Below are 25,927 nucleotides of genomic sequence, written 5' to 3'. Positions count from 1 at the left end.
CCAAAGTAAAAGAACAAAACGGCTTAATCTCAAAACACCGCCAGCTTTGGAAATACGCTTTTTTATTTTGACATCTCATTGCAGGCCAGGAAAAACATACCCATCCATTAAAATGTGCCCCTTTTCTGTTACACACACACACACACACACACACACACACACACACACACACACATACACACACAAAAACAAAGTTAACAGAACAGTATTCACCTAATCAATGAAGCTTTCCCTTAGTGTCTCACAACATCATCAACCACAAGTCCAATTACTCAACAGTGATATTTTACTTCCATCCCACAGAAAAAAACAGACTGGTGCCTTGAGAGGTGATGTGTATGTATAAATATTTGTCAACTTTTACAGAATTAAGACATGTATTTTTAAGACAAAATGACAGAACCGATTTAGAGTCGTGCCCTTGTGAAGACCAACTACAACACCGCCCATGCACACGAGTGCGGAGAGGACACACAGCCTGGCTTCAGCACGGCAACATGCACATCACACCAACACACACTGGCCGACGTTCCTGCTCAACACATCCCGGCAGATTAAAAATCAAGAATACAACCAAATAAACAATATAAATAGCCACTAAAGGTCAAGATAAAAGTAAAGAACACTGGCAATTCCTTGACATCATGAATACCTGCTGAACTCAAGGCTGAAAATACTTCCAGTTGCAGGATTTTAACAAGGGAAAGGGTGACAAAGTGAGCCTCACTGACCCAAAAACATAAAATAATAAAAACTTCACACTTCCACTGACACTGGCTCAGATGAAGCGACTGCAGATAACCTGTAGATGAGATGTGAGAGTCGTGTTGACATGCTTCCCCCCTCCCAGGACACCTATACTGTGTCTATGTAAACATACACTGAAAATTATGTACATAATGTGGGTTTTGTGTTGCCTCTGAATGGGACAGTCAGCCCAACTGTCCTCCCACTTGTGCAGCAGTGGACCCTTCGCTCTACTCCCAATGTGTGTTTGTGTGTGTGTGTGTGTGTGTGTGTGTGTGTGTGTGTGTGTGTTTACATGTAAAAGAGGGATAGAGGGAGATAGAGACAGAGTGGGGTGAGCAGGTGTGGTCCAGGGCCAGGGGAGGAAGAGCATCCGAATCAGCCACGAGACGTATTTACAACACTGCTCACCACAAAGGAAGAACACTGAGGAGGAGGAGGAGGAGGAGGAGGAGGAGGAGTGCTAAGTAGAGAAGTAGAAGAAGGGATGACCACAGGGACTGGAGATTGACATCCCCCTTGTGGAAATACAGTGTCACTGCCACTTACTGTCTTTTTTAAATTTTTTTATTAACTTTTTATTTTATTTTATTTTTTTAAAACAGATGTTGCGTCCCACCTCTTTGGTAATCTCTTGGGTGATTTTTAAATTAGCCAAGAATTGACTGATTATATACTAACATACACTTTTCTGCAAATTAAGTAATAAACATATTTTTCTGCTGCTCTTTCAAACGTGTAATTTTTTTTTATTTTACTCTCGTTTTTAAAAACAAAGCACCAGTCGTGTGTTAAACAGCATTCAATATCAATATCAGGCTACGTTCAAAAAAATTCAGCCTGGAGCTATCTGCTGCTATCTGACACCCACACCACCAGCTCTTGACACAGCTTCTCCACTGAAGAGTTTCAATCCAAATTGAACATCACTGACACCTACTCTTTACATTATACCCACAGTTTTTATGGAAAAAAATATGTAATTTATGAGTCATTTTTTTGAAGCGTTGCCACTGAAACACCCACAGATCTGATAATGGAATCATCTTGATTTTGTGTAATGTCAAAAGAAAAAATATTTTACTCTAAACAGAGCCAAAAAGGAGAGCGAATATTGAATTTAGGTGTTCAAAAACACAATTCCAAATGAATGCTAACGTGACTGGATGTGTAAATAAGCAACTGTTTGCTAACACACAGCGGCTTTAAATTTAGCTTAAGTGACAGTAAAACTTCTGGATTCTGTTCTACCGGTAAGAAAACCTGATCCAAAATCACAATAATGCAAATTACTCTGTTATCAGTTGTGGTGTTATGTTTCTCAAGACAGGGAGGGTAATGTTTTAAAGAACAATTTAATAATTTTTGTTTTTGGTGGCATTAAACATACTTTTTACGTAAGTCCTGAACCATTGCAGGTTAAATGTCCCCATCTCGACGGAATTAGACTACTCCAGCAGCTAGCTCTAACAATGGTAGCAGAGAGAGCACCGAATGTTGAGGACGTGGTGGCGTCGCCTAACACAATGTAGGAGCTGTAGCGTTTTGTATGTTAGCAAATTAATCATTGTTAATTTTGTTAAAATTGTGAAGATCTGAACTTCCTGTTCAGGAATACAGATGTTACCTACGGAACTGCAGCTGGCAGCTAATGGTATCGGTACTTTCTACGGTTATAATAAATGTTTGTGCATCTGATGTTGTGTTTTCAGTTTGCTCTGCTGCCCCAAGTGGCCAAAAATCTTAATTAAATGAATGCAGCTTTAAAATTGACCATTTTAGGAAGAAACTCTTCAGTTGTTCAGCTGAGCAAAGAGCTTGTCAGTGTGGGCAGCTGCAGCAAACGCCTCTCCCTCCACAGGCACTCTGTTCAGTCCATAGTGACACCTTTAATGTTGGCCTTTTGCACATGTACAAGTAGAAGTCTCCATAAATAGAACTATACAGCAAAGTGCATGGAAGGAACAGTACAAAAATACCTCTGAATTTACCTCTGCAGCAACACGTTGTTTTTTTTTTTTGTTGTTGTTTTTTTCTGATTTCTGATTGAAAAGGTGAAAACTCGAGTGAGACCAAGATATCAGTAAATAAATAAAATACAATGTCATACTTTTACCTAGGCAAGATACATAACTCTTAGAAATGTGAAGACATCATTCCAGTATATAGTTTGACCCCCCCCCCCCACCCGCCCGCTTAGCCACAGCAATCCTCTGTTGTTAGAGCAGAAGGTGACCACATTTAAACAAATATTCAAAATATACAGAAAATATGGAAATATATTATATATAGATACGTATAGAGTACGGAAGTAATGTTCAGGGCAGTTTGACCATGTTCACTGTGTCCACCTCTTTCTCCTCGCCTGTTTTGAATGGTGATTCATCTGCCAGTATGAACTGTCACTGTCGCTCCTCCTCTTCTTCTTCTTCTTCCTCTTTGTGTGATTTCTGAGAACTCTGCAGTGCTCCTTAGGAAACTATGCAAATAAAAATAAATACTATGAATCCATCCCAGCTGTCACTCAACAACATATTCCCATTTACGATATAATCTTTTGTTATTCCTTAACGTAGATCAGAAAATAGTTCTTTTAATCCTCTTTGTGTGTGTGTGTGTGTGTGTGTGTGTGTGTGTGTGTGTGTGTGTGTGTGTGTGTGTGTGTTTATTATTTTTTTTGTTTTATTTATTTTTTGCGTTTTTATCCCCAAAATACTTTTTAAAAAAAGTCGTTCTCGTCAGATGTTGAGAAAAATATATACCTCTGATTAACTCAACTCTCTCCGGATATAAGACTGCAGTCTCTTCCAGTGGAATGCAGGACCACCCCGAAATCGGCATCTTCTGGACTCGGTGGTAACCCAATCCCAACTGTAAGCACACTCGCATAGGCTCAGGACGGCTCTCATATTGCCAGGGCGAAGAGGCCTGTCGGCACTAGAGGGCAGGATACACACCTCCAAGCATCCTTACAGAAGGGGTTGAGGGAGAGAGAGAGGGAGAGGGAGGGGGGTGTCTGGGAAAACCCCGGGTTTACCTCTCCTGTCCTTTCATAGCATATAAGACTGACCCAAATTCCACAGTGAGAATTTACTCTCTTTTACTTCTGAAGTTGTACTTTAAACCCCTGTATGTGTGTATTCTCCCAAGTCGTTTCTGTTTAGAAGCCCTCTATATGACAGTAGGCCTCCAGACTGGAGAAGAGGATGTAAAGGAACCAGAGGCCGAAAAGGAAGGCTGATGTGGCCAGTCTGTGTCCCCGGGGCCCGCCCAGTTCTCCTCCGATGTGGGCCCGGCGCCGGTAAAGCAGCACCGAGATGGCCAGGAAGGCGAAGATGGTGAAGAGAGTGACAGAGAAGGCCAGCGAGCCGGCTTCCACCACAAACGGCTTCCCTTGCATGTGCCAGTAGATGGCTGCCACCGACCAGGCCATGCCGATTCCCAGGAAGACATTGACAGCGTTGCTGCCAGTCACATTCCCAATGGAGGCGTCTGCGTAGGTGTCCTGGACTGCTGATACCTTACTGGCGAAGGTGTCTGTGGAGATTGTGGAGACATTTGTGAATACCGTTTTACTTTGACGAAATCATTTTAAATGTAGTTGGCAAAACAATCTGAACAAAAGGTCCATTTAAGAGTTGTTCTGGAGTTTCTTTTCTCAGTAAAGCATTTATATTTCAGTCGTGATGGACTGTGTAATTGTCATCATTGTTATCCACTAAGCCTTGAGCAAAAAAAAGGACGTGTTAATTAGCGTTGAACAGCCCACTCTTAGGCAGTGAGAAGAGCTCAGACAGAAACACAAGTGCAGAAATCTCTCTTGTAAAATAACCTGCGTGGTTCGACCTTTGGCAGAGTGTTCATGTAGGACCCAAACACTTATAGTAAGAAGGGGTCTTTAAATCCACTCTAAACTTCTTCTTTTTTTTAAAGTTTTCTAGCTGCAGTAACTAACTTTTATAAAAACTTGTCATATTTTCACTATATCCTGACAGTAGTACATAAGAAAGATAATCTGTGAAAAAAATCTCCGGCTCCTTCTAGGGCTCCGGGCAGCCGAGAAAGATAGCTGATTGTCGAATCTCAACAATATCTTCAACTTTAAGACATAATTCTAAAAGTTACCTACTGCAGCTTTAAGTACTTCTCTAGACGCATTAAATAATAATAACTGAATGAGCAGCAATCACAGATACAGTTTGAAACATTTCCTAATTGTCAGTTATTATTCATTAAAGGTTTAACACTTCATTGGGACTGTGTGGGCAGATTTGACTGACAACCAACCAACAACTGTCATTACAGTTTGATTCAAATGTTGTTACTGTTGCACAGACATTTGTAACATCACTTCTTTCAAATGGAGTCTCGCCCACATCGAAGCATTGAGAATAGGACAAACAAAACAAACAAACAAACAAACAACCCCAGAAATGTCTCGCCTAAAATCTGCTCAAACTGTGGCAGAAAGGCTGTACTGTTGACAGCTGATTCAGAAAATTGGTTTTCAAGGCCTTTAAACATCACTATACTCTAATTTATAATATAATTTCCATACACAAAGGAGACCATCAAAGACAATTAGTATTGTTAGTGCTACTTAGTTTCCAGATTACATCTCCAACTCTTCCTGTTACCTTTCAACCCATTCCCCCTGGATCTTTCAGTTTCCTGATGAAGATAAACATACTGGAAGTGACTCTCCACATTTTCCATTTCCTGCCAAATCCACCTGTCGCTCAAAATATAAAACTGCATTGTGCGGGCCAGTGGAGGCTGGCAATCTTCTCTGTATTGGTCTTTTTTGTTTAGAATATTTATATATATTTTTCTCCAAAATGAATGCAGTGATGATTTATTAAAGCCCCACGTAGGACCTTTAATAACAAATATGCTGACAGAGTCAAGGTTTTTGTTGACATATTGTTCCTGTTGGGTGAAAATGTCAGTTTGGAGGAAATAAGTATATCAGCCATTTTGATGACAAAGCATGTTTGCAGTTTGAAAGGGTCTCAAAAGCTCATAGAGTCGCATATTATTCTCAAACTATTAAAGAAGCATATAATCCATCAACTGACATAAATAACATTAATATGCAAAACATTTAGGACAGATTTTCACATTGCAAACATGTAAGTATTGACAATGACGTCCTCTTAAAAAGTGCCCCTTCTACTGTTCTGAGACTCACCTGGGACAGATGTACCAAGCGCCACAAACACCACAGCAGTGACCGAGTCCTTGAGGCCAATAGTGCAGCCGAAGTGAGACGCCAGGTCCCCGATGACGGCCGTGAGCAGGCCGATGATGATGATGGAGACGACAAAACAGGCCCAGCCGTTCAGGTAGTCTGTGGGAGGAACGCAAGCAAACAGGACCTTCCAGAAGACGGTGAGGAAGTGCATGACGTAGTCGAAACAGGAAGGCAGCCGTTCTTCCCCTGTGTCCTCTTCGTCCTCATCTTCTGGGCAGAAGTGGAGACGGCGGGGGAGACGAGGGGGTGAAAAGGTGGGATGGATTGAAGAGTAATGGGATGACAGGAGAGAGTGGAGCAGCAGAGAGGACGGGAGATAGCAGAATATTTGGGCAAAGATAAAGAGAGGGGTGAAGGAGGGGAAGTAAATATTAAGAGAAGGGGCAGAGAGCAAAAAAATATGAGGAGATAGAAAATGAAAAAAGCAAAAGAGAATATGACAGGGAAAGAAAAAAGAAAGACAGATGATGAAGCACAAAGTTGAGAGAGTGCAGAGAAGGTAAGGAGCCAAAGAAGAGTTGGAAAACGTTGGCGAGATAAAGGATCGATGAAGGAGATAAGGGATGACAGAGAGGGGAAGGAAGAGAACAACATTCACTTAAAAATGGCACATTGACTTATTTTTCAGTGTGAGACATCATATCATTTCAGCCCGAGGTTACTGCTGTGTATATTAAACTTTAAATGTGCTATGAATACATATCCAGATTAATAACTGCCACAGGGCATGCCTCATTGTTTATTAATGAAAAGAGCGACATGTTTTTGTCTTTTAATAGGTGGGGATGAAGTTTGTTCATACATTTAACTTTTGCTTTAGTTACAGGATACAAACTTAAGTTTACACTTTATTATTTCTACCTCATTTAATAATGCAGAGTCCATAGCCTGGCTTCTCAAACTATTCTCTATGAGCTCACTTTTTGGGTAGAGTGCTTTTGATGGACACTATAGTCCCATAATACATTGCACAGAGGAAATGGAAGAGCTGCTCACAAAAAGTTTAAATGAATTGTGGGTAGTGGTGATTAAGGTCCAGAAAGATCCTGGAAAACACATTTTAAGCTATATTAGGGAAGTTTAATAGTCATCGACAGAGTTGCCGAGATTAACGTACAGCCCTGCACATATTGTATCATTTCTTTAGTTTTTTTTAGTATATATGACTATTAGTATGTAGTGTACTGCATAGAATTAGTGTGTAGCATGGATTTGGGACATAAATATTACAGTAATTTGGTGGGAGTGGTTGGCAGGGTTACACAGGGGTCAGAGGGAGATTTTCCCATAACCTAAAGGTCACAGGTTCAGTCACCGCACCAGCTGTTTGTTCTGTCAAAGTGAGCTGGAAGAAGAAACTGAACCCCACAGTGTCATCTTATAACAGCTAAAAATGTAGAAGTAAATGGTCCCCCTTCCTCAGGTGGAGGAGGAGCAGGGTGTCCTCTGTGTCCCAGCAGCTCACAGGAAACTCAGCAAACAGGAGGGACACTGTGCTGATTCAAAGTGTCAGGCCATGTGAGCCTGCATGCATTTTTCAGCCATGGGTGCATCATAAAAAAATAAAGAGCACCGCTGGATTAAATATTTCAGACCCAAAGTGACGAGCCGAGGCCTTGGCGGTGCTCACTCCATAGTGGCTGGGACTGCAGCGGACAGAGCGGCAGCTGCACTGCAGGCTGCAGGGTGATCTGATGCTGCTGCTGTCGCCTGACATGATGGATGAGTTTTCTCCTACGTACATGAGATGTTTCAAGAGCTTCGAGAGCTTTTCTTTCCGGGAGGATTCCACTAATGTGAGTTTTTGAAGGCTCATACCGACACCAACATTTTCTGAGCTGATGGTGGTGACAGGCAGTATTTTGAGACAACGGCATTTAATATGCAGACAGTTAGACGAGACGATCAATACCACCATCATCTCGGGTTAACATATATAAGGTTAGCATAGCTTAGCATAAAGACTGGAAATAGGGGGGAATAGCTAGCCTGGTTATGTCCAACAAATCAAAATCCACCTATCAGCACCTCTAAAGCCCACAAACTGACATGTTATATTTTGTTTGTTTAATTTATACAATAACCTGCTAGAATAAGTGAGAACTGCTGGTAGTAGCTTCATATTTACTTTTGATTGATACAGATAGGTATCAATTTCTCTAACTCTCAGCAAGAAACCAAATAACCCAAAATGTCAAATTATTCTTCTAATGAGCCTCAAAATTAGCACTTAGATTGTGGGGCTAATAAAACCTCACACTAATGAAATTGGCAAAATTAGCAGCTGTTAACTGCAAAAAGACTTATTACATTGTGTATATTTAAGCACGGGCAAAAGTTTAACACTAAATCTAATAAGAAAATACATGCTGTTGCAAAAATGACATGCATACATTAAATGTACGAATGACATAATCATGCTGGCAGTGGACAAATCTCAGAATTTACATAAGATATCCGAAAATATGTTAATAACAAGCCAGGACAGTCTGACCAGGCACCACTTTTAGATGTTCATTTGATTGGTATTCACTGGCATGCAGCCCCCTGAAGTCAGAGCAGAGAACATGGTGATTTCTACAGTACCTGCACTGACTGTAATTGCCTCCATGAACTGGTCTCTCCAGGAGTTTGTTCCCACCACCAGTGCCAGGTTGGTCTTCTTGATCAGCTTGTCCACCGTGCTCTGTGTGATACAATACCGAAACAAAGAATAAAAATCATCCCTCCATTATTCATATTCAGAGACTAGAATCTACATCGGTGCTTCAAAAAAAAAAAAAAGAAAAGAAAAAAAGAAATACATGAGCTTCACCACATGATGGCAGTGGCATCAAGTTCCAGGCAGCAGATGTTTATGATGCATGATAAACCCACACACCAGAAACAAATATGGTGGGTATATTTTTGGTTGAGGTGGTTAGAGGATGCATATAAACCGTATCTCCTCCAGAAATGCATCTATGTGGGTTGGGAGACCTTTAAACTGCAAAATTAGAAATATGTAGCTGTTCTTTCAGGCAAGGTGGCAGCTGAAGTTGTTAGTATATCTGTCTGACTGTATGGAAAACACTGGTTTCGACTGTAATAATCCGGCTGCGTTTGCTCTGTTTGAAGATTAACCTTTCCCACCTTAAACTCGTATGATTCCTCGATAATGACTTCCAGCTTGGAGTGTTCCCCCAGCACCGGTTTTCCCATCTCAGCGATCCGCCTGGCTTCCTCCTCGTCTGATGTCATCTTCCTGTCTGGTACATCTGAAGGGGGAGAGAGTTTGAGAGGGAGCAAAATGAAAAGAAATCACAGTGAGAAAGATGGCAATCAAAATAAAGAGGATGCTCAGCTGATTACCATGTTGTGTTGTACTTCGCTGCATATAAACAAAACATTTGCCTCGTTGATAGCGGTTTGAATCCATTCATCTTTTATAATGTTCAGGCTTTACGGAGAGATAGGATTTGTTTTTTTTAATGCAGTATTTAAGTCACATCTGTCACACTCAATCAGTGCACAAAAACTATAAGACTGATTGTAGCAATTTCTCTTAAATAGCCGGTTTCTAAAAGCTTCCTCTGTGGCCTGGTGGCGGTCCAACTTTGTTATGTAAAGGTTAGACAAACTTGCATGCTTGATCAATCCGGCACAAAACACAAACACAGCAAAGGCAAATATTTAGTGCCGATCTATTTCTTTCTTTCTTTACAATTTCCCTTTATTCTAATTTTATCCAAAAGTGTTGCAGTTTACAATGACTTTCAAGGACTATGACTTTGTCAAGAAATCCTGCCTCAATCCTTCATCTTAAAATGGTCAGTCAACCCAACACAAAACTTTCTGCCCTCCTGTATTTAGATATAATAAGTGCAAGCCTTTTTTGAAAAAGGCAAATTTTGAAGATATATATATTTACTTTTTGGGGCTTTTATTGCCTTAGTGACAGCTGAAGAGTGATAGGAAAGTGGGGGAGAGAATGGGGATGACATGCAGCAAAGGGCAGATTCAAACCCTGGGCTGCTGCAGCAAGGACTCAGCCTTGGTACATGGGGACAGGTGACCTATCCAGGTGCCCCATCTTTTGGAGATAGTTTATAGATAGTTGTCTTTTAACTATCTTAAAAAAAATTAAAAAGAATAATATATATATATATATATATATATATATATATATATATATTGTATATATAAGCTCGCTCGGCTTTTAGATGAAAACTAGCTAGCCAACAACAGATCAGCTGTAAGTAAGATGTGACTACCAACGCTATATGCCGTGTTTATCTTTTAACCATCTGCAAAATGTGGTTGTCTTTTTCAATATAGACGAGCCTAGCACGTAGCATATATCTAAGTACAGGAAAGGAGAAAGTTGACCGAGGTTCTGGTCGAGGCTTGGTCAACTGTCATTGGAGCACAGAGCAAAGAGGGCGGGACTTAGGAAGGGTCAATTCTCACCGATATCTCAAAACCTGTACGACAAAAACCACAACATTCTACACACATGCTACATACTACCGGGGATTGGTGAGGAAATATGTTTTAGTGGTTTGACAAAAGAATACCAACTCAATGTCCACTTACTAGCTTTTTCGAAAGCCTTTAACTGTATCACATGGTCTTCATTAGTGAATAGAGTTTGCTCATTTGTCATGAAGATGGATCTGTTGATAGGTGTCATCCATTAAATCATAACAGCTGTTGAGCTTTAATGTCAACAGATCCATCTCCATGACAACTGAGCAAACTCCATCTGCTGATGCAGAACGTGTAATATGGTTAAAAGCTCCTTCCATTCAATGTCACTGCTCTTTAAGGGCCTTATTTTATTTTTTCTAAATTCAAAATGATTTCCATGGCCCGTGGAAGCCATGATGAGTCCTTAAATCTGCCTACCAGACTTGTCCCGGGTTGGCTCTGCTGTAGAAAGGAGCCACAGTGCTTCACAGAGCTTCTGAGTGCACTGCACACTACAAAGAGCGCCATAACATCAATTCTGTGCTGTCAAACTCTATCAAGAAGGAGCGGTTGTGCATCCAAAGGCCTCTCATCCCGCTCTGTGTGTGACACCCCCACTGAGCCACCTGGTGCAGAGACCTCGTCATCTTTTATACGAGCCCCGAGTCCCAGCCTGCTGCTCTTTGCTGACAACACGCTTACCATTAAATATTAACATTGCCATCAAAGATCACAGCCAAGTCCCCTTGATAGGAGGGCGTGTCGGCAAGCACACACACACAGAGGCATGCATAATATACCACACGTTACACACGAGGTTCTACACACACACACGCACACACACACACGCGCGCGCACACACACACACACACACACACACACACACTTTTGAGCTAAATCAATTACACACCCAAGACAGTGTGTACCCTCAAGTCCTGACAGGATTTCTTTTGCTCATGTTTAAAATTTGATTATCCAACCATTCCCCTGCTCTGTGCTGCACCACTACATGACACAATTTCCTTGACAAGGAAGGAGAGTAAAAAAAATACACAATCCCAGAAAGGTAATTAAATTTCTAATTTCGGAACTGCAGGATTTTATCTTGACGGGTCATCAAGTGTCTGTACCTTGCTCTTGACTGGAGAACATAATTTATGGATTTGTGATTAATTTATCAGCTGATTAGCGTGAATATCCATCATTAAGTATTGGAGAGAGAGCAGCAAAAGAGCATGTGTTGTTTGTTACAATGACAGAAGGAGAGGATAACAGAGCTGGCATGCAGTTTATTCATATAAAACCTCTCAAAGAATGAGCACTTACTCAAAGTCTTAATAAACTAAATTGTCATCCTTCTCAAAATCAAGGCAAGTGTTTAGACCACACCACACACGGAGAAAGAAGACGTTAGTGGAGATGCTTACAGGAGGAATGGACAACTTACTGTCAGCTAATAGCAGGGCTGTGGAAGAGAGGGAAGAGGAGGAAGAGGAGGAGCAGGAGGAGGAGGGGAAGGGGGGAAGACATGGAGAAAACAGAAAACGTGATGAGAAACAGAGATGGAAGAAAGCCGGCTGATAAGGAGGAGAAAAATGTGATGGCCCCAGAGAATGGCTGTGTATTGACCCCGAGGTGTGATATATATGGTGCTGATTATACAATTGGCTGAGGTAGTGGGAGGAATCTGGCATTTTGTAGTTTTTTTTATGGGCACGAAGGCACGATCGAGGTTTATTAAGGGAAAAAATGTCAGATAAAAATCAACAAAATGGTAGGATATTTGGAGTCTTCATCTTCATCTTTGAGCATTACATTAACTCCAAACTTTATTACTCCCAGCTATTGTCAGACAACTGATATTGGTGGTTATAATTAGACATAAACCTTATTTAACAAGTTTAGTATAAAATAGTGTTGGACCAATATATGCATTTGCCAGAACATGGCCTTTTAATAATAATAATAATAATAATAATAATTATTATTATTATTATTATAAAAAAGGATCTGAGCTTCTTTTATTCCCCATTCATTACATTGTTACCATTATATAAAAAATACATATATACATAACAAATTAATATATAACAATTTAATTAATTATTTAAACAGCTTACTCAGACCTATTTAAATAACTCCTGAGGCAGATTAATTATACACATTTCTTAATCATTAATAAGCTTTACAGACCCTAGAATCAGTAAGGTAACAGTTACTGTTTTATTTTCTCGTTTCTGCTTTCATTATAAAAAATATTTTTAGCTTTTAGTTTTTGAATCGTGTCACATTTGTGGGGGACCTGAAATATAAACCTTGAAATCTAACAGTTGGCGGGATCTATATTATGTAAGAGCCTGTGTTGCCACTGTCAATATGGCGGAGGTGAGGATGACAGGATTTAGTTTGACAGCCTCAGTTGGGAGGCAGCGTATAAACAACAACAAAAACCTGCTTCAACCTGCCATGAATAGCTGCCAGCCAGCCTGCCTTTAAACCTTGTTAGCATGTTGGAGAGTTTAAGTGTCACATGGAGGCCTAAATGCTGAGGAAGAAGTGAATCTCTGTAATATATATCACATTTGCAAATAGAGCACAACATATCTGCAAAATATTAGCTACTGGGAGATTCAATTAAAAGACGATGGTGGCATCAGCTTTCAAAGGTCGATATCAGTAAAACCATGACAATAGTCTTATTTGCAGGGTGAAGGAAAGTAAATACGTTCACACACTCACACAGACATGCTCGACTCATTTCACTTGGACGTATTATATCAGACTTTTTCTATCAACTTTTCCAATAGAACAAAAGAACATAATGCAGCGTGAGATAAAATCTTACAGAAAATAACTGAATAACAGATAACATAACAAATCTGGGCACACTGAAGTTGGTAATGGAAAAAAAAAATCAACAAACCAATAAACTGAAAGGAAAAAGTACAAAACAGTTACACAACAGTGTAACTGTTACAGCTAACAACTGGCTTGCTTTGTTAATTATTAGTCCTTGAGATTAAAGATTCAAAAGCTGCAATGTCTGTTATACATTTCTACCATTCCACAAACTTTGTCTGACTGAGACAACTTTCTCTTAAATTAAAATTTTTCTACACATGGCTCCTATTGCACCACATAGCTGTCTAAAGAGGGGGGTTTGAATTGAATTTCAATGTCTCCTGCAAGATTTCTTTAAGTTTTTCTCACATCCAACAGAACTCTTAGGATGTAAAGATGTTTTAAAGATGAGGCCAGTGTGTATTTACTGGCCTCTAGTGGTGAAGTTACTGAACACTGCTCGCGTCTGTTTTTGACCACCCAGAATGAGAACGGGCTGAGAAGTGTTTAGGAGAAACTACGGTGCCCGCGAAACTTGCCAAAAACATGAAAGGTCTTATTTAGAGCCAGAGGTTTGTCCGTTCTGGGCTACTGTAGAAATATGGCGGTTCAACATGGCTGACTCCATTGAAGGCGACCTGTGGTGTCGGTAGATAAAAAGGCTCATTCTAAGGTAACAAAAGCAAAATGATATATTCAGTCGATTATACACTAATGAAAACATACCTATGAATATTATACTCCATGTCTGCCAACTGATCTTTATAAATCCTAAATGGGACACGCTGGAACTTAAAGACATTGCATGTGATATTGGGCGATGAAATACATTTTTTGTTGGAGTAGTCTGATGTTGTGATTAAAAGATCCACTTCAGTCAGCGGTAGTTATTCAACTCACATTGTCCAAGTCAGATCTGGTATTCTGACAACCCTGCAGGGGCGAGGCTGCTAATCATCCAGCCACAACCATCCATCCACAAAATGTAAAATAAAATATGCTGATGATGAAGGTGCCTCATGCAGATGCTCAGAACTATCACGCCCCTTTCTTAGCATTTTGATTATGACTCTGTCTGATTGTTTATCTGCATGCTGTAGTTGCAGAGCAGATCAGTGACACAGCGCAACACGCTCAGACGCCCTCGGCAAAGTGTAAACCATAGCTAAATGATATGATTAAGAATAAAAAGAAGCTCAAAAAGTCATCCAGCGAGGCAGATAATTACATGACAGGATACGCCATAAGTGGATGAAGAGAGAGGAGAAAGCCTTCCCATGCCTTTCAGCCTCTAGAGATTCATGTTGACAACTCTTCCTTTTGACGTCTTCATCATAATTTCTCCTTACTTATTCATAAAACAAGGACAAACATTTCACACTCTTAAAGGGACCGGAGTCTCTGAAGGACAAAACAAAGCTGTTCACGTCTTCCATGAATGGTCCAGCTCCTTCTGGAACCTCTTTCACCGAGACATGATACTAATTAACCTGTTTGTGTTCGGAGGCAGCTTATCAACTTCCTAAATCAAATCCAGTCCACAGTTAATCATCATTAGTCGCTAAGTGCATTAATTGCAGTGGGCAACTTGCTTCATTATCATTAGTACTAGCCGAGCCGTGCTGATTTGAAGCCAAGTGTGGTGTAAAACCCAGCTGTGGTGAGTCTGAGTGTCCGTACCCCGGTCGGTAATAACAGTGTGCCATTTAGCAAAGGCCGGTGAGGGAGCGGCAAACACTCGAAAAGATACAAACAGGAACAGATGGACAAATGTACAGAAGCACATACAAGCAAGCACAAATACATACAAGCACAGAAAACTAATGACTTCATTTTCGTTGAATCTGTTAATGATTCTTTTGATTAACTGGTTAATTATTTATTTAGAAAAATGTCATAAGGAGCATCTGTCACAGTTTCTCAAGGTGATAACTTTTAATTGCTTGTTTACTGGCCAAGGTAGAGCGTTGCTGGATGTCACTGAGCCCATTTTTCAACTGTCTTTTATTTTTTAGTTTTTTTGCCAGCTCTCTCTATGTTGGCACCCCCACTGCATCATGGTCCCATACGGCTGTGGAATGGATGCCTCTGGATCTGCAGGTAAAAGTCATTCCTCATTTTTTGCATAGACAATGTGACTCACAGTTGGAGCACTTCAACGGCTTGGATTGACATGACAAGTAAAATATCTGGTACGATACAAGCCTGTGTGTATAAAATCATCCAATCACAAGTCCATAGCGACTGTGGCCGAGGCTCATGGGTATTGTAGTATTTTAAGATGTATATCAATGACAAACAAAGCACGAAAATAATTAAAACTGGTGGTGATAACATAAACTTATGTGATTGTTACATCATCCAAGAGAGTCCTGTGTTTCTATGTGCAGTAACATCGAGGATACTGTTTTAAAGAAACATCTGAAATGGGAATATGTGGAAAACACTCTTCACAGCTCTATTTAAATGAATCAGGGGGCTGCGTTGTCTGTCTGAATGCAGCAGTGTGCCATCAAACATCAGGGAAGAAGAAAGTGAAATGAAATAAACAAATAATTATCAGGATGGAAATGCTTTTAATAGTTTATTAAGCCTCAAGGACACACAATGCTTTTTAGTGAGAAACACAGAATGTAAACAAAACTGGGTTTGTGTACGAGTAAACTCCACAGGGTACCTTCAGTTCAAATCAATAATTGATTAATGAACTAATAGTTTTATATCTACAGAAAGGCAACACACACACACACACACACACACACACACACACACACACACACACAAACAGAGGTGTTTCAAAAGCAGACTCATAGCACAGACTGCGCTCACAATCCAGAAGGTTGTCATTCTGCCAGCAGTACAATTGCGATAGGGAAGATTAACCAAAGGGATGTAATTGGAGGGGTGGAGGAGTGTGTGTGTGTGTGTGTGTGTGTGTGTGTGTGTGTGTGTGTGTGTGTGTGTAATGTGTGGAGGGCTAGGGTGGGGTGTCTGTGTTTAACCGTTGTCATCATCAGCGTGTTCTCCTGCGCGTTTGGCCGAATCAGATCTGTCTCGTTACAAAAGAGTGAGTCCTTCTCTGGCTCCCACACACAGCCGGGCTCTGAGTCACGGCGTCAATACGCCGCTAATGTACGTCTTCTCTCTCCACAGCTCATTAAGACAGAATCATCATTTGACTTATCAAGGCTATTCTGGTTGGATCTGGGCCTGTGCCCAGAGCCGCATGTGTGCATGGCTGGGGGGGAGGGAAGAGGTACAGAAGTTGGGAGGATCTGATGGATGCACGAAAGAAGGAACTGGGAGATGGCTGAATGGATCAATGGAATGATGGAGGAATAGAAACGAGGGCTGATGGTGGAGGAAGGAGAGGAGAAAGGCATGGATAAATAAATATAGGATGCTTGTGAGGATTGGAAAAAGGGATAGAGGGATGAAAAGAGTAGAAGATATCGGAGGAAAGGAAGGACAGAGATGCAGGGATTGATGAATGGATGGAGATCAATGTTTGACAGGAGTGGATGAATGGAGAGATGGAGAATCTGGTGGATGCAGGAAAGGCAAATGGATGGATAAATTGGTGAATGGATTTATTGAGGGACAGAGGAATGGACTGATGGAGGGATTGGCAGAAACAGGAGTGCAAGAAGAAGTTATGGGGAAGCAAGAAATGATAGGAGAAATATTAAAGAAACGATTGGGATGTGGAGGAAGGGAGGAATGGAGAGTGGAGCGAAGGTAAATGGATTTACTGAGGGACAGAAGAATAGCAACATGGATGGATGATTGATTGAGAGATGGGAGGATACAGGGATTGGTGGAGCCAGGAGAGGAGGAATTGAGGCGATGGAGGAATAATGAGATGGTAGCAGGAAGGAGTTTGAGTTATGGAGGAATGATAAATGGACTGCACTTATATAGTTCTTTTCTACCTAAGCAGGACAAAGTGCTTCACACACTCACACACCTATGGCTGCAGAGCAACCATGCAAGGTGCTGACTCGGGAGAAGTTCGGGGTTCGGTGCCTTGCTCATGGACACTTCTACATGTTGCAGAGACAAGAGGGAAGACAGATTGACAGATAAAACTTGTAGGGATTGGAAGGATGGTTAGAGAGATGAAAGGACTAGTAGAAATGGGAAAGGAGGAATGGAAGAACCCATTGCAGGGATTGGTGGATGGATGGAAGAGGTACGAAAAGAGGGAGACAGATTGGAGATGGAAAAGGAGACTGAAGGATGCAGGAATGTCTATAGTTTTGCAGGTATTTGGTTATCAAGGTTTTCAGAGCAACAATATTAATTTTAGTTTGGCTCAGTGTGGCTCTGCCCGTGTGATGCTCTGGGACAAATCTGATTGAGTTTGACACAAAATGTCCCTGAGATACACAACACGCAGCCTACGTAAACACATATTAAATATTAAACATTAAACAATTTACTTCAACTAAATGCTAACACAGGGAGAAACTGTGGAGGTGGAGGGAGCTAAATTCAAATGTTTATATGGACTGCCTATTGTGAGAGACACACAACTGGAGGGTGTATGGATCATGTGACTCTAAAATAACTTCTGTGCCAAAATACTGCACAAATTAGAATTTCGACCTGATGATGCAGCTGGATGAAAAGTCTGAGGATCTCTGAAGTGATTACAATTCATCTTCTGGGGACCATGAAGGTCACGGCAATCAATCCAGTAGTCATTAAGATATTTCATAAAGTGGCGGACCAACGCTCAGATCAACATTGCCGTCCATAGAGCCACGTCACCAGCATGGATAACAGAAAGGAGTGTGGGATGTAAACAATGGAGAAGGAAGAATTCAACCAAAATTATGCTTGAATATAAGAATGGTGAAGTTTGAAAGGAGGAGTGAATGGATGAGAAGGCAACAGGAGACAATGACAGGGACATGGAGGGATGACTGATGTTTCTTTGTTTTCTGCAACCCTCCAATCATGAAGCTTCATTACAAAGACATAATCTACTGTACTGAGGATGAGTCATTCGTCTTCATAAAGCACACACACATACAAATGCATGTATGAGGATATTTATACACAAACTGTACATCCACCTCCAGACATATTGGCACAAACTGTACAGTGAAAACATGCTGCACAGGGATCTCAACAGACAATCAGAGTGTTTCCTGCAGCTCAGAGTGATGTGTTAAATAATAACGGTTCGGGATTGCAGCTGAGCGGCCACGTCGCCGGTCTGCACCGCTGCTCAACTCACACCAAACACACACTGTCGGCCTGTGAGAGAAACGAGATGACAAAGACGGATGCTTCAGCTGCCTTTATTATCTTTCAATATGCAGGCTGTGTAACGCGTCCATCATCTTGTTATGCTGTATCCATGTTTCTGACGGCATGGAATCGGAGGGAGTCAAAATGCTGAGTACACGCCATACTTCATCTTCTGAGGCAGCGCTGCTAGACTGAATGAACTGATAATTTAACTGAATGCTGAATGATTTCACTCGAGCATCCTGATGAAGGTCTTTCACGGCTGAAAAGTCATGTTTTTAATCTTGCTGAGCTAATTAAAGCCGCTACGTGTAGCATTTTGACATCAATAAATCTTTAACACATTCATTTTGAGATATTGGGGGTGATTACTGTAAACAAATACAATCATTGCCAAAATTGGCAGCCTTTACCAGTCACAACACAGTATTTTTATATTGTGTGCCAGTGAGTTGAGTTAACCTGAAATCTCAAAGCACAAGAAGAAAAAAGTCCCCGAGAACAAAGGGAACTAAAGCTGTAACACTTTTTTTCTCATTAAAGTGCCTTTAATTACATTTTGATGTTTTATAACATACACACATACACAATAAATATGCATAATTTATTTTCTAATTTGACCACATGTTGCATCTCTTTTCGTCAAGGACTTTTCTGCAGTGGTTTTCTCTCAGCTTTGGCCTCCTCCTTTGTTGTTTAGGGGAATACACTTACTTACTTTCTTGCCGAGAGCTAGATGAAAAAATTGTGAAATGTGTGTTTGTGAAATATTAGGCTGCAGCTAGCAGCTGGTTAGTTTAGCTTAACACAAACACTGAGAACAGGGGGAAACAGCTAGCCACACTGCACAGGCCTAGAAATAACCCCTCGTAAAACTACCGAAGCGTATTGCATTAACTTGAAAAAAAAAAAAAACCTCCAGTTCTTCTGAGTTATTTATTTGTGTTGTTTGTTTTTTTGAATAATTTTTTCTGTTTTTCTGACAATTTTTTCCCCTGTTTTTCTGAGTAATTCTTTTCCTGCTTTACGGAGTAATTTTTTTCTGTTTTTCAGAGTAATTCTTTCTGTTTTCGGAGTAATTCTTTTCTGAATTATCGAGATATTTCGAACTCCTGCGAGAACCTCCAACCTGCAAGTGACTCCTATAGACCCATGGTGACTCCTGCCCGCACATACATGCCCCATCTTCATTTATCTACCGTACCGGGTCAATTTTGCTATGTATATATTGCTATGTCTAGCAGATCTGAAAGGGCTTTCCTTCTGAACAACTGCAAGTCCTCAGGTGCCTGCGTAGAGTTGACAAACTAATGATAATACCATCTATATGAGTTAAAGACAGGACTATCTCCCAGTGTCTTAAACCCAGATCAAAGTAAAACTTGATTGAACTAAACAAGCCGGTCATGTTTGTTTCCGTTAAATCGAGCTCTCAATAAAGGAATTAATGCGTCTATTGTTTCAAATGTCTCTAAACTCAGAAAATAATTACTCCGAAAAACAGACCAAAAAAGAGGGGTGTGCAATACGCTTCCATAGTTTTCTCCTGTTTAAAGTGTAAGTTAATTGGATGCTGCCTGTAGTTTCATATTTACAGTAAACGTGACATGAAAGTGGTATCGATTCTAATCTATCTGTTATTAAGCATGAAAGACGTATGAATAATAATAATGATAATATTGGTAATAAAATGTACCATCAGTTTACTATAAATTTACTATTACTATAATCCGTATCTCAGCTCTTTCAGTGAGTTGGGAAAGCCTACAAACCCCAGACAGCCTGCCTCTGGATGCACTCGAGACTCTCCTAATCGGCCCATATGCTGCATTTCACATGGGACAGTTTCTCATATTAACAAGAGTTCCTCTCCTTATTCCTGCCTGATTCTCTGGTGGTTCTCCCTCCTTGGCCTTTTGTTTCCCTCTGAATCTCTTTCCAAGCCTCTGTCTCCTTTCTTTATCTCTAATTCCCTGTCCCTGTATCCCACTATCTTTCACACATCTTTCCACTTCTCAACTCATCCCTTTGTTTACTGTCTTGCCCTATCTCCTTGGCTCTATTTACTACTAGAGTTGGGTGGATGTGGCTGAAAGTGATATTTATTCTGATTAAATACTTATCTTCCATAAATAGCACAGACCAGTCATAAGCCATACTACAAACACATATTCTATTCTACGTAAAACGTGTCATTGTTACTGAAATAGAACAAATACAAAATGCAAGCCCAACCCTAACCCTAAACACAACATAACCCTAACTCTAATTCTTTTGCCGTTTTTCTTTAATCCTCTTTAACATGGACATTTTCGGTGCTGTTTTCTTTGCATTAAGCTAGCTACACTGAGTCCTAGTTATGCAGGCATTAAAGGAGGACCTCACCAACATTGCTGTACGTAGGGTTTTAGAGATACTGAGGACCCAAAACTTTTGGGGCATTTCTTTCACAACTTTTATTGTATACCCCTAGGCTAAACTTGAGATTTTAAAGGAAAAAAATAGTGAGGGGATTATATATAATGTAAAAATTGAGATGAATATCACACTAGCACACATTATTAGACCTCACCACCACCTCTTGTCTCCTTTTCTACATCTCTTTCCGAGCTTTACCCCCATTCCTCTCTACCTCCCTCCCCTCTGCCTCCATATTTCTCTGTTGTTTTTATGCATCTCTCATTCCCTGCTTCCCTGCGTCCGTCTGTCTTCCTCTCTCCTCCTCTCCCTGATTCGTCCAGTCCAGATGTCACGATGCGCTGTGCGGATCAAGTGGAGACGAGCTCCCTCTACTTGTTAACAGTCTGTTTATTTTGCAGCCATATCAGACTCACTGCCGTGTCAGCAGCAGGCAATTACAGAGCAGATTACCAACCCCGATAATGTCATCAGACCAGGCCTTTTGCACAAATACACACACAGTGAAAACGCACATATACACTCAAACAACTAAAGACACATATTTGTATAGTTCACAAGTTCACTGCTTACTCACCAACATGCACAGAATTGTACAGAAATGTATACACTTACTGACACATATATACACTATGTGTATTTGTGTGTTTGGATGAATGATCTCATATAGTGTGCCAACATCAGGAGGAGGCAGTACAGTGGGTGTGGATATGCCCTTTAAAAATTTGAATGAATATAAACTCAAGTTTCCATGTTTTCATGGCTGCACCATTACATCAATATTATCAATATCATTAATTACTTCAATATACTATATTTCCACTATTATTTAAAGGACAATTTAGTGGCATGTAGTGGTGAAGTTGCAGATTAAAACGCACTTTGAAATATGTAGGAGAAACTATGGTGGCCGCAAAACCCCCCAAAAATGTGAACGTCCCTATCTACAGCCAGTGTTTGGTTGTCTCTTCTATTTCTGTGGAAACGTGGTGGTTCAACATGGTGGACTCCACGGAAGGCGACACGCAACAGAGTCTCCTAAATGTCATTTTGTAACTTAAATAATGTTATAGCAGTATAACAATATAACAGGTGCCATTCTGCATAATGACTACTTCAGAAAAACAACATAAATATAAAAAAAACTAATACCAGTAAACTAGTACTTCAATCAAGTTTAAAATGTAGGACTTGTAATGTAGCATGTTTGTTAGAAGTACTGAGCCACACAGACATGTGGGTAAACACTCCGGCAGGGGGGTTCAGTAGGGAGACGCTGTGCTGGACTTGTGAGTTCACCAGGGAGGAAATCGTCTCCCGGCTGCTCAGTGTGATGTATTGTGGCCACTGTGCTGACATCATTGATGTAACCCTGAGCACTGATTAACAGCCCTGCTCGGCCGAGGGCGCACAGACAGAGCCACAGCCGCCTCCAAGTTGTCTCATCGGCTTTTCACAGAGGCGAGGCCCCAAGGATCCTTCTAAAACCCCTCAATATCTACTTATCATGTGCAACATTAATAACTTCAACATTATTATCCAATTTCTACAAAGAACTGAAGTGGAAGTTACTTTTTTGTTTCATGTCTTACCCTCTGGGTATGTGACAGCCTGCGTATGAATATTTTATCATGTGTATTTAAAGAATTTTGTTCCTAAATGGGACATCCTCCAGAAAGGCTGTTACAACACAATTAAAACAAATGATTAAGCAATGTAAGTCCTTTATTGAGACAATAATAATAATAGTTTCAAGATTTTACCATTGATTGTTTATTCTAGAATGATTAAACAAAGGATATATAAATAGGGAAATAAACTCATTCATTCATCCATTTACATACTTATTCCTGTCACATGGACAGATTATGAGATTACGGTCCCCTGGGCACAGACATGTAAAAGCCCCCCACCCCTTCTACATAGGAGCTTATAAGACTGTATACATGCAATGTTACTTACCAAACTACATTATGTGTGTCTTCAAGGTCTAACAAATGTGAATTAATTTCTCCCCTGCTAAAACATTTGCAAAGCATATTTTAAGCAGTATTTTGAAACCTGCATTGTTTTCATTTTGTTGGAACATTGCAGCATATCTTGGCCTGTTCCCACCACCTGTAGATCAGTGGAATAATGTGAAACCAGTGGCAGGACTCTGTATCAGTGTATGTGTGGGGGTGAGTGCATGTGCATCCTTGTTTGCATGCATTAGATAAAATGGGGATCCATTGGTGGAAACCAAATCCTAAAGGTCTAAAAGTGGTCTTAAACTCCACAAGAAGGTTGAATATATTTAAAGTCAGTAATTACTTCGCTATATAGTAGTTTGCACTGTTAGTGGCGGAGTCCGCCACTCCCATGCTGGATTCAAATTGTCTTCATGTACGAGGGATTCACCAGAAATCCCCATGTCCTCATAACAAATGTGATCAGGACACCCCTACTTTGAACTAAGCTCTGACTTTCCAACAAGAAATTTTAACTCTCACTTCAAGCTGAGGCTCTGGCTTGTGCCTGGCAGACCCATTCAGTAACCCACCCAAGGCTGTTCACAGCAACAAACAGACAACCACACACACTCCCATTCACACCTCTGAGGCGACTACTGAGCCACCCAGAAATAAAGTATTCTGGTCAAAATAAATCAGATCATCACTGGGAGCTATCCAGCATGAAAGAGATGGACTTTCACTGTTGTAAGAAAGACGCAAAGCACCTGACTTGCCCCTCCTTAGGTGTGTCAGCGTGGAGCGAAGTTGTTCTCAGGGGGGGCTTGAGAAGGTCATCAGTGACATCGACATTAATGAGAGCCCACATAGAAGCTTAGTGTCCCTGCTGGCCCTCACCAGTGCGTTAAGACAGGCCTGACACTGTGGTGTGCCACCGGCATGGCAGGTAGCAGTGCGGCTAATCCATATCTCCGTGCTGAGAACAGCCCCCACACACCTCTCAGGAACAATTACTGCTCTTCCAGCTCCTCATCACAGATGGTGAGGGCTTTCAGAGCGACCCCCCCTCCTCTATCTCTCTGTCTGTGGCTCATTGTCTCTTTGGTTGAATGTGTCTGTCTCTCTCCACCTCTCCGTCTTTTTTTATGCTCAGACTATTTCTGTCGCTCCCTCCTCCCTCTGCCTCTACAGCCGTCCTCCTCCTTTCCCCGCTTTCCCTCTCTGCCTCTCTACCAGCTCGGAATTCAACAGTTCAATTTAAATCCATTACACCTAAGAGCCTGACAGAGTGTGGCATCCATGGTAACCGTTACTAGACAACAATCTCACTGTGACTCTGCTGAGGCCACTGACAGCAGGGAGATGCACCGAAGGCATGTAGGGCGTTTTGATGTAAACGCTTGTGTCATTCGCTAAGTGACGGGTCCCGTCCTTCAACTGCGACCTCAATCTGGGTGAGGGGAAGAGATTGCAACATAAATCACATTTGGCTGACAGAATGAAACGTATTTGTTTAAAAGCAGCATCATGGTGATTCGGAGCAGAGGGATGAATCTAATTTGATAACAATACGCCAAACTTCTATTGCCATTCCCTGTGCACGGCTGCCCCTGTAACCCTCCTATCTGCAGAAAACATGAGCATGATGCTGAGGAAATGTGGATAGGAATGCAGCAGCAGCAGGAGCAGAGGAGGAGATGGCTAGAGTAGCCCTACTTCATGGCTCTGTCCTTGAAGAAAGAGTAAAGACACAGTAAATCAACACGTCGTCTCACATCCTACACTAACTACTGTACAACGCCACAGTAATCACAGCAGAGAAAGTCAGCTCTGACCTCCATGCTTAGGAGGCGGTGCTGTAAGTATACACTGCAGTTCCACCATTGTCTTGATTCATGGAAAGTTGGGCAAACAATGTACATAAAGATAAAGATGCGCAATGTCAATATGCAAGGTTATAATCACAATCAGAGATAATTAAAGGGACTGTTCATGCTGTGCTTCCCACAATAACACTGCATCACTGAATTACCATTTAATTGCATGTTGATACAATCAATGCTGCTTTGACAGTTAGTTCTGTGCCAGCAAAGAGAGAAAAGCATCCTTTATTTTTTCTCTGGAATGGAATGACACTGCAAAACAAGACATCTGCCTTTAAGGCACTTTAATAAGTGACAACTATTCTTGCAAAATTATTGCTGCCATTACAGCAGCACACATAATGGAATGTTATTGAGGTTATAAGTCTTCTGGAATAACGTATTTTTTAAATGTTAAGTTATAATCTTTAAGAATTTCATTAAATAAAACACAGTTTTTGATACTGTTTTGTGTACTGTTAAGGCTTTTTTTCTGCAATAACCATTCACAGAATATGCATTATGTAATTATCTCTATATATTTTCACTGTTAGTGGTGGAGCTTGCTATTCCTGTGCTGATTTCAAATCACATGTACAAAGGATCCACAGGAAATGAGACACACATGCAATCCAGCACAACTAGGAACTAAGGAAAAAAGGCAGATTATTGACTGATTTCTCTATTAAATTGCATTGCAAGTGTTTGTTTGGCTAAACTGTAAACAAATATACCAGTAGCTGCGCATGAGCCTTTTACAATTCTGGGAGCTGTACTTGCTGTTACCACGGTAACCAAGGGTGTCGCCAAATCAACCTGGACTGAAATCTCAGGGATTACAACTTCAATAACTCGAATCCCCAACTTTTAAATGACTATTTTTAAATCAAAGGAAGTCCAGTTATGTAGAAAGTGCATTAACTCTTCATAACCTTCATTATCATGTCACACCCTGCCTCTGACATTCCTCCTCGTGACCCCAGAAAGAAGTGGAGCTTTAATGAAGTCGGGGTCTGCGAATGCATGAATAGCGCTGGGCTCCCATTTGAATTAAATCTATTCATCCGTGCCAGTGTGATTTCTCTGTGGTACTGAGGCAACCGAAGGCCCTCTGAGTCGTGACATTTGTGCCATGGCTGGTGGAA

The 25,927-nt window shown here is 40.9% G+C and overlaps 1 protein-coding gene across 4 annotated transcripts in view; it reads right to left on the bottom strand.

Moving 5' to 3' along the window:
• Nucleotides 1-3,367: 3,367 nt before the first annotated feature.
• The window catches only part of slc8a3 (solute carrier family 8 member 3), a 104,074-nt gene continuing 81,514 nt past the window's right edge, over nucleotides 3,368-25,927 (bottom strand). For 2 of the 4 annotated variants that reach the window (XM_051396013.1, XM_051396014.1), the window contains 4 exons: nucleotides 9,134-9,258; nucleotides 8,588-8,687; nucleotides 5,939-6,211; nucleotides 3,368-4,284 (listed from right to left, as the gene is read on the bottom strand). In XM_051396013.1, coding sequence (XP_051251973.1) covers nucleotides 3,908-4,284; nucleotides 5,939-6,211; nucleotides 8,588-8,687; nucleotides 9,134-9,258 — 875 coding nt within the window. In that variant the 3' untranslated portion in view covers nucleotides 3,368-3,907. Of the gene's footprint in view, nucleotides 4,285-5,938; nucleotides 6,212-8,587; nucleotides 8,688-9,133; nucleotides 9,259-11,897; nucleotides 11,916-25,927 lie in introns of all 4 variants that reach the window. The other 2 variants (XM_051396011.1, XM_051396012.1) reach the window with 2 other exon arrangements.

Source organism: Dicentrarchus labrax, unplaced genomic scaffold (assembly GCF_905237075.1).
Source record: "Dicentrarchus labrax unplaced genomic scaffold, dlabrax2021, whole genome shotgun sequence".
Classification (NCBI taxonomy): domain Eukaryota; kingdom Metazoa; phylum Chordata; class Actinopteri; family Moronidae; genus Dicentrarchus; species Dicentrarchus labrax.
Note: the sequence above shows the minus strand (reverse complement) of the source record. Positions and strands in the feature narration are given on the sequence as shown.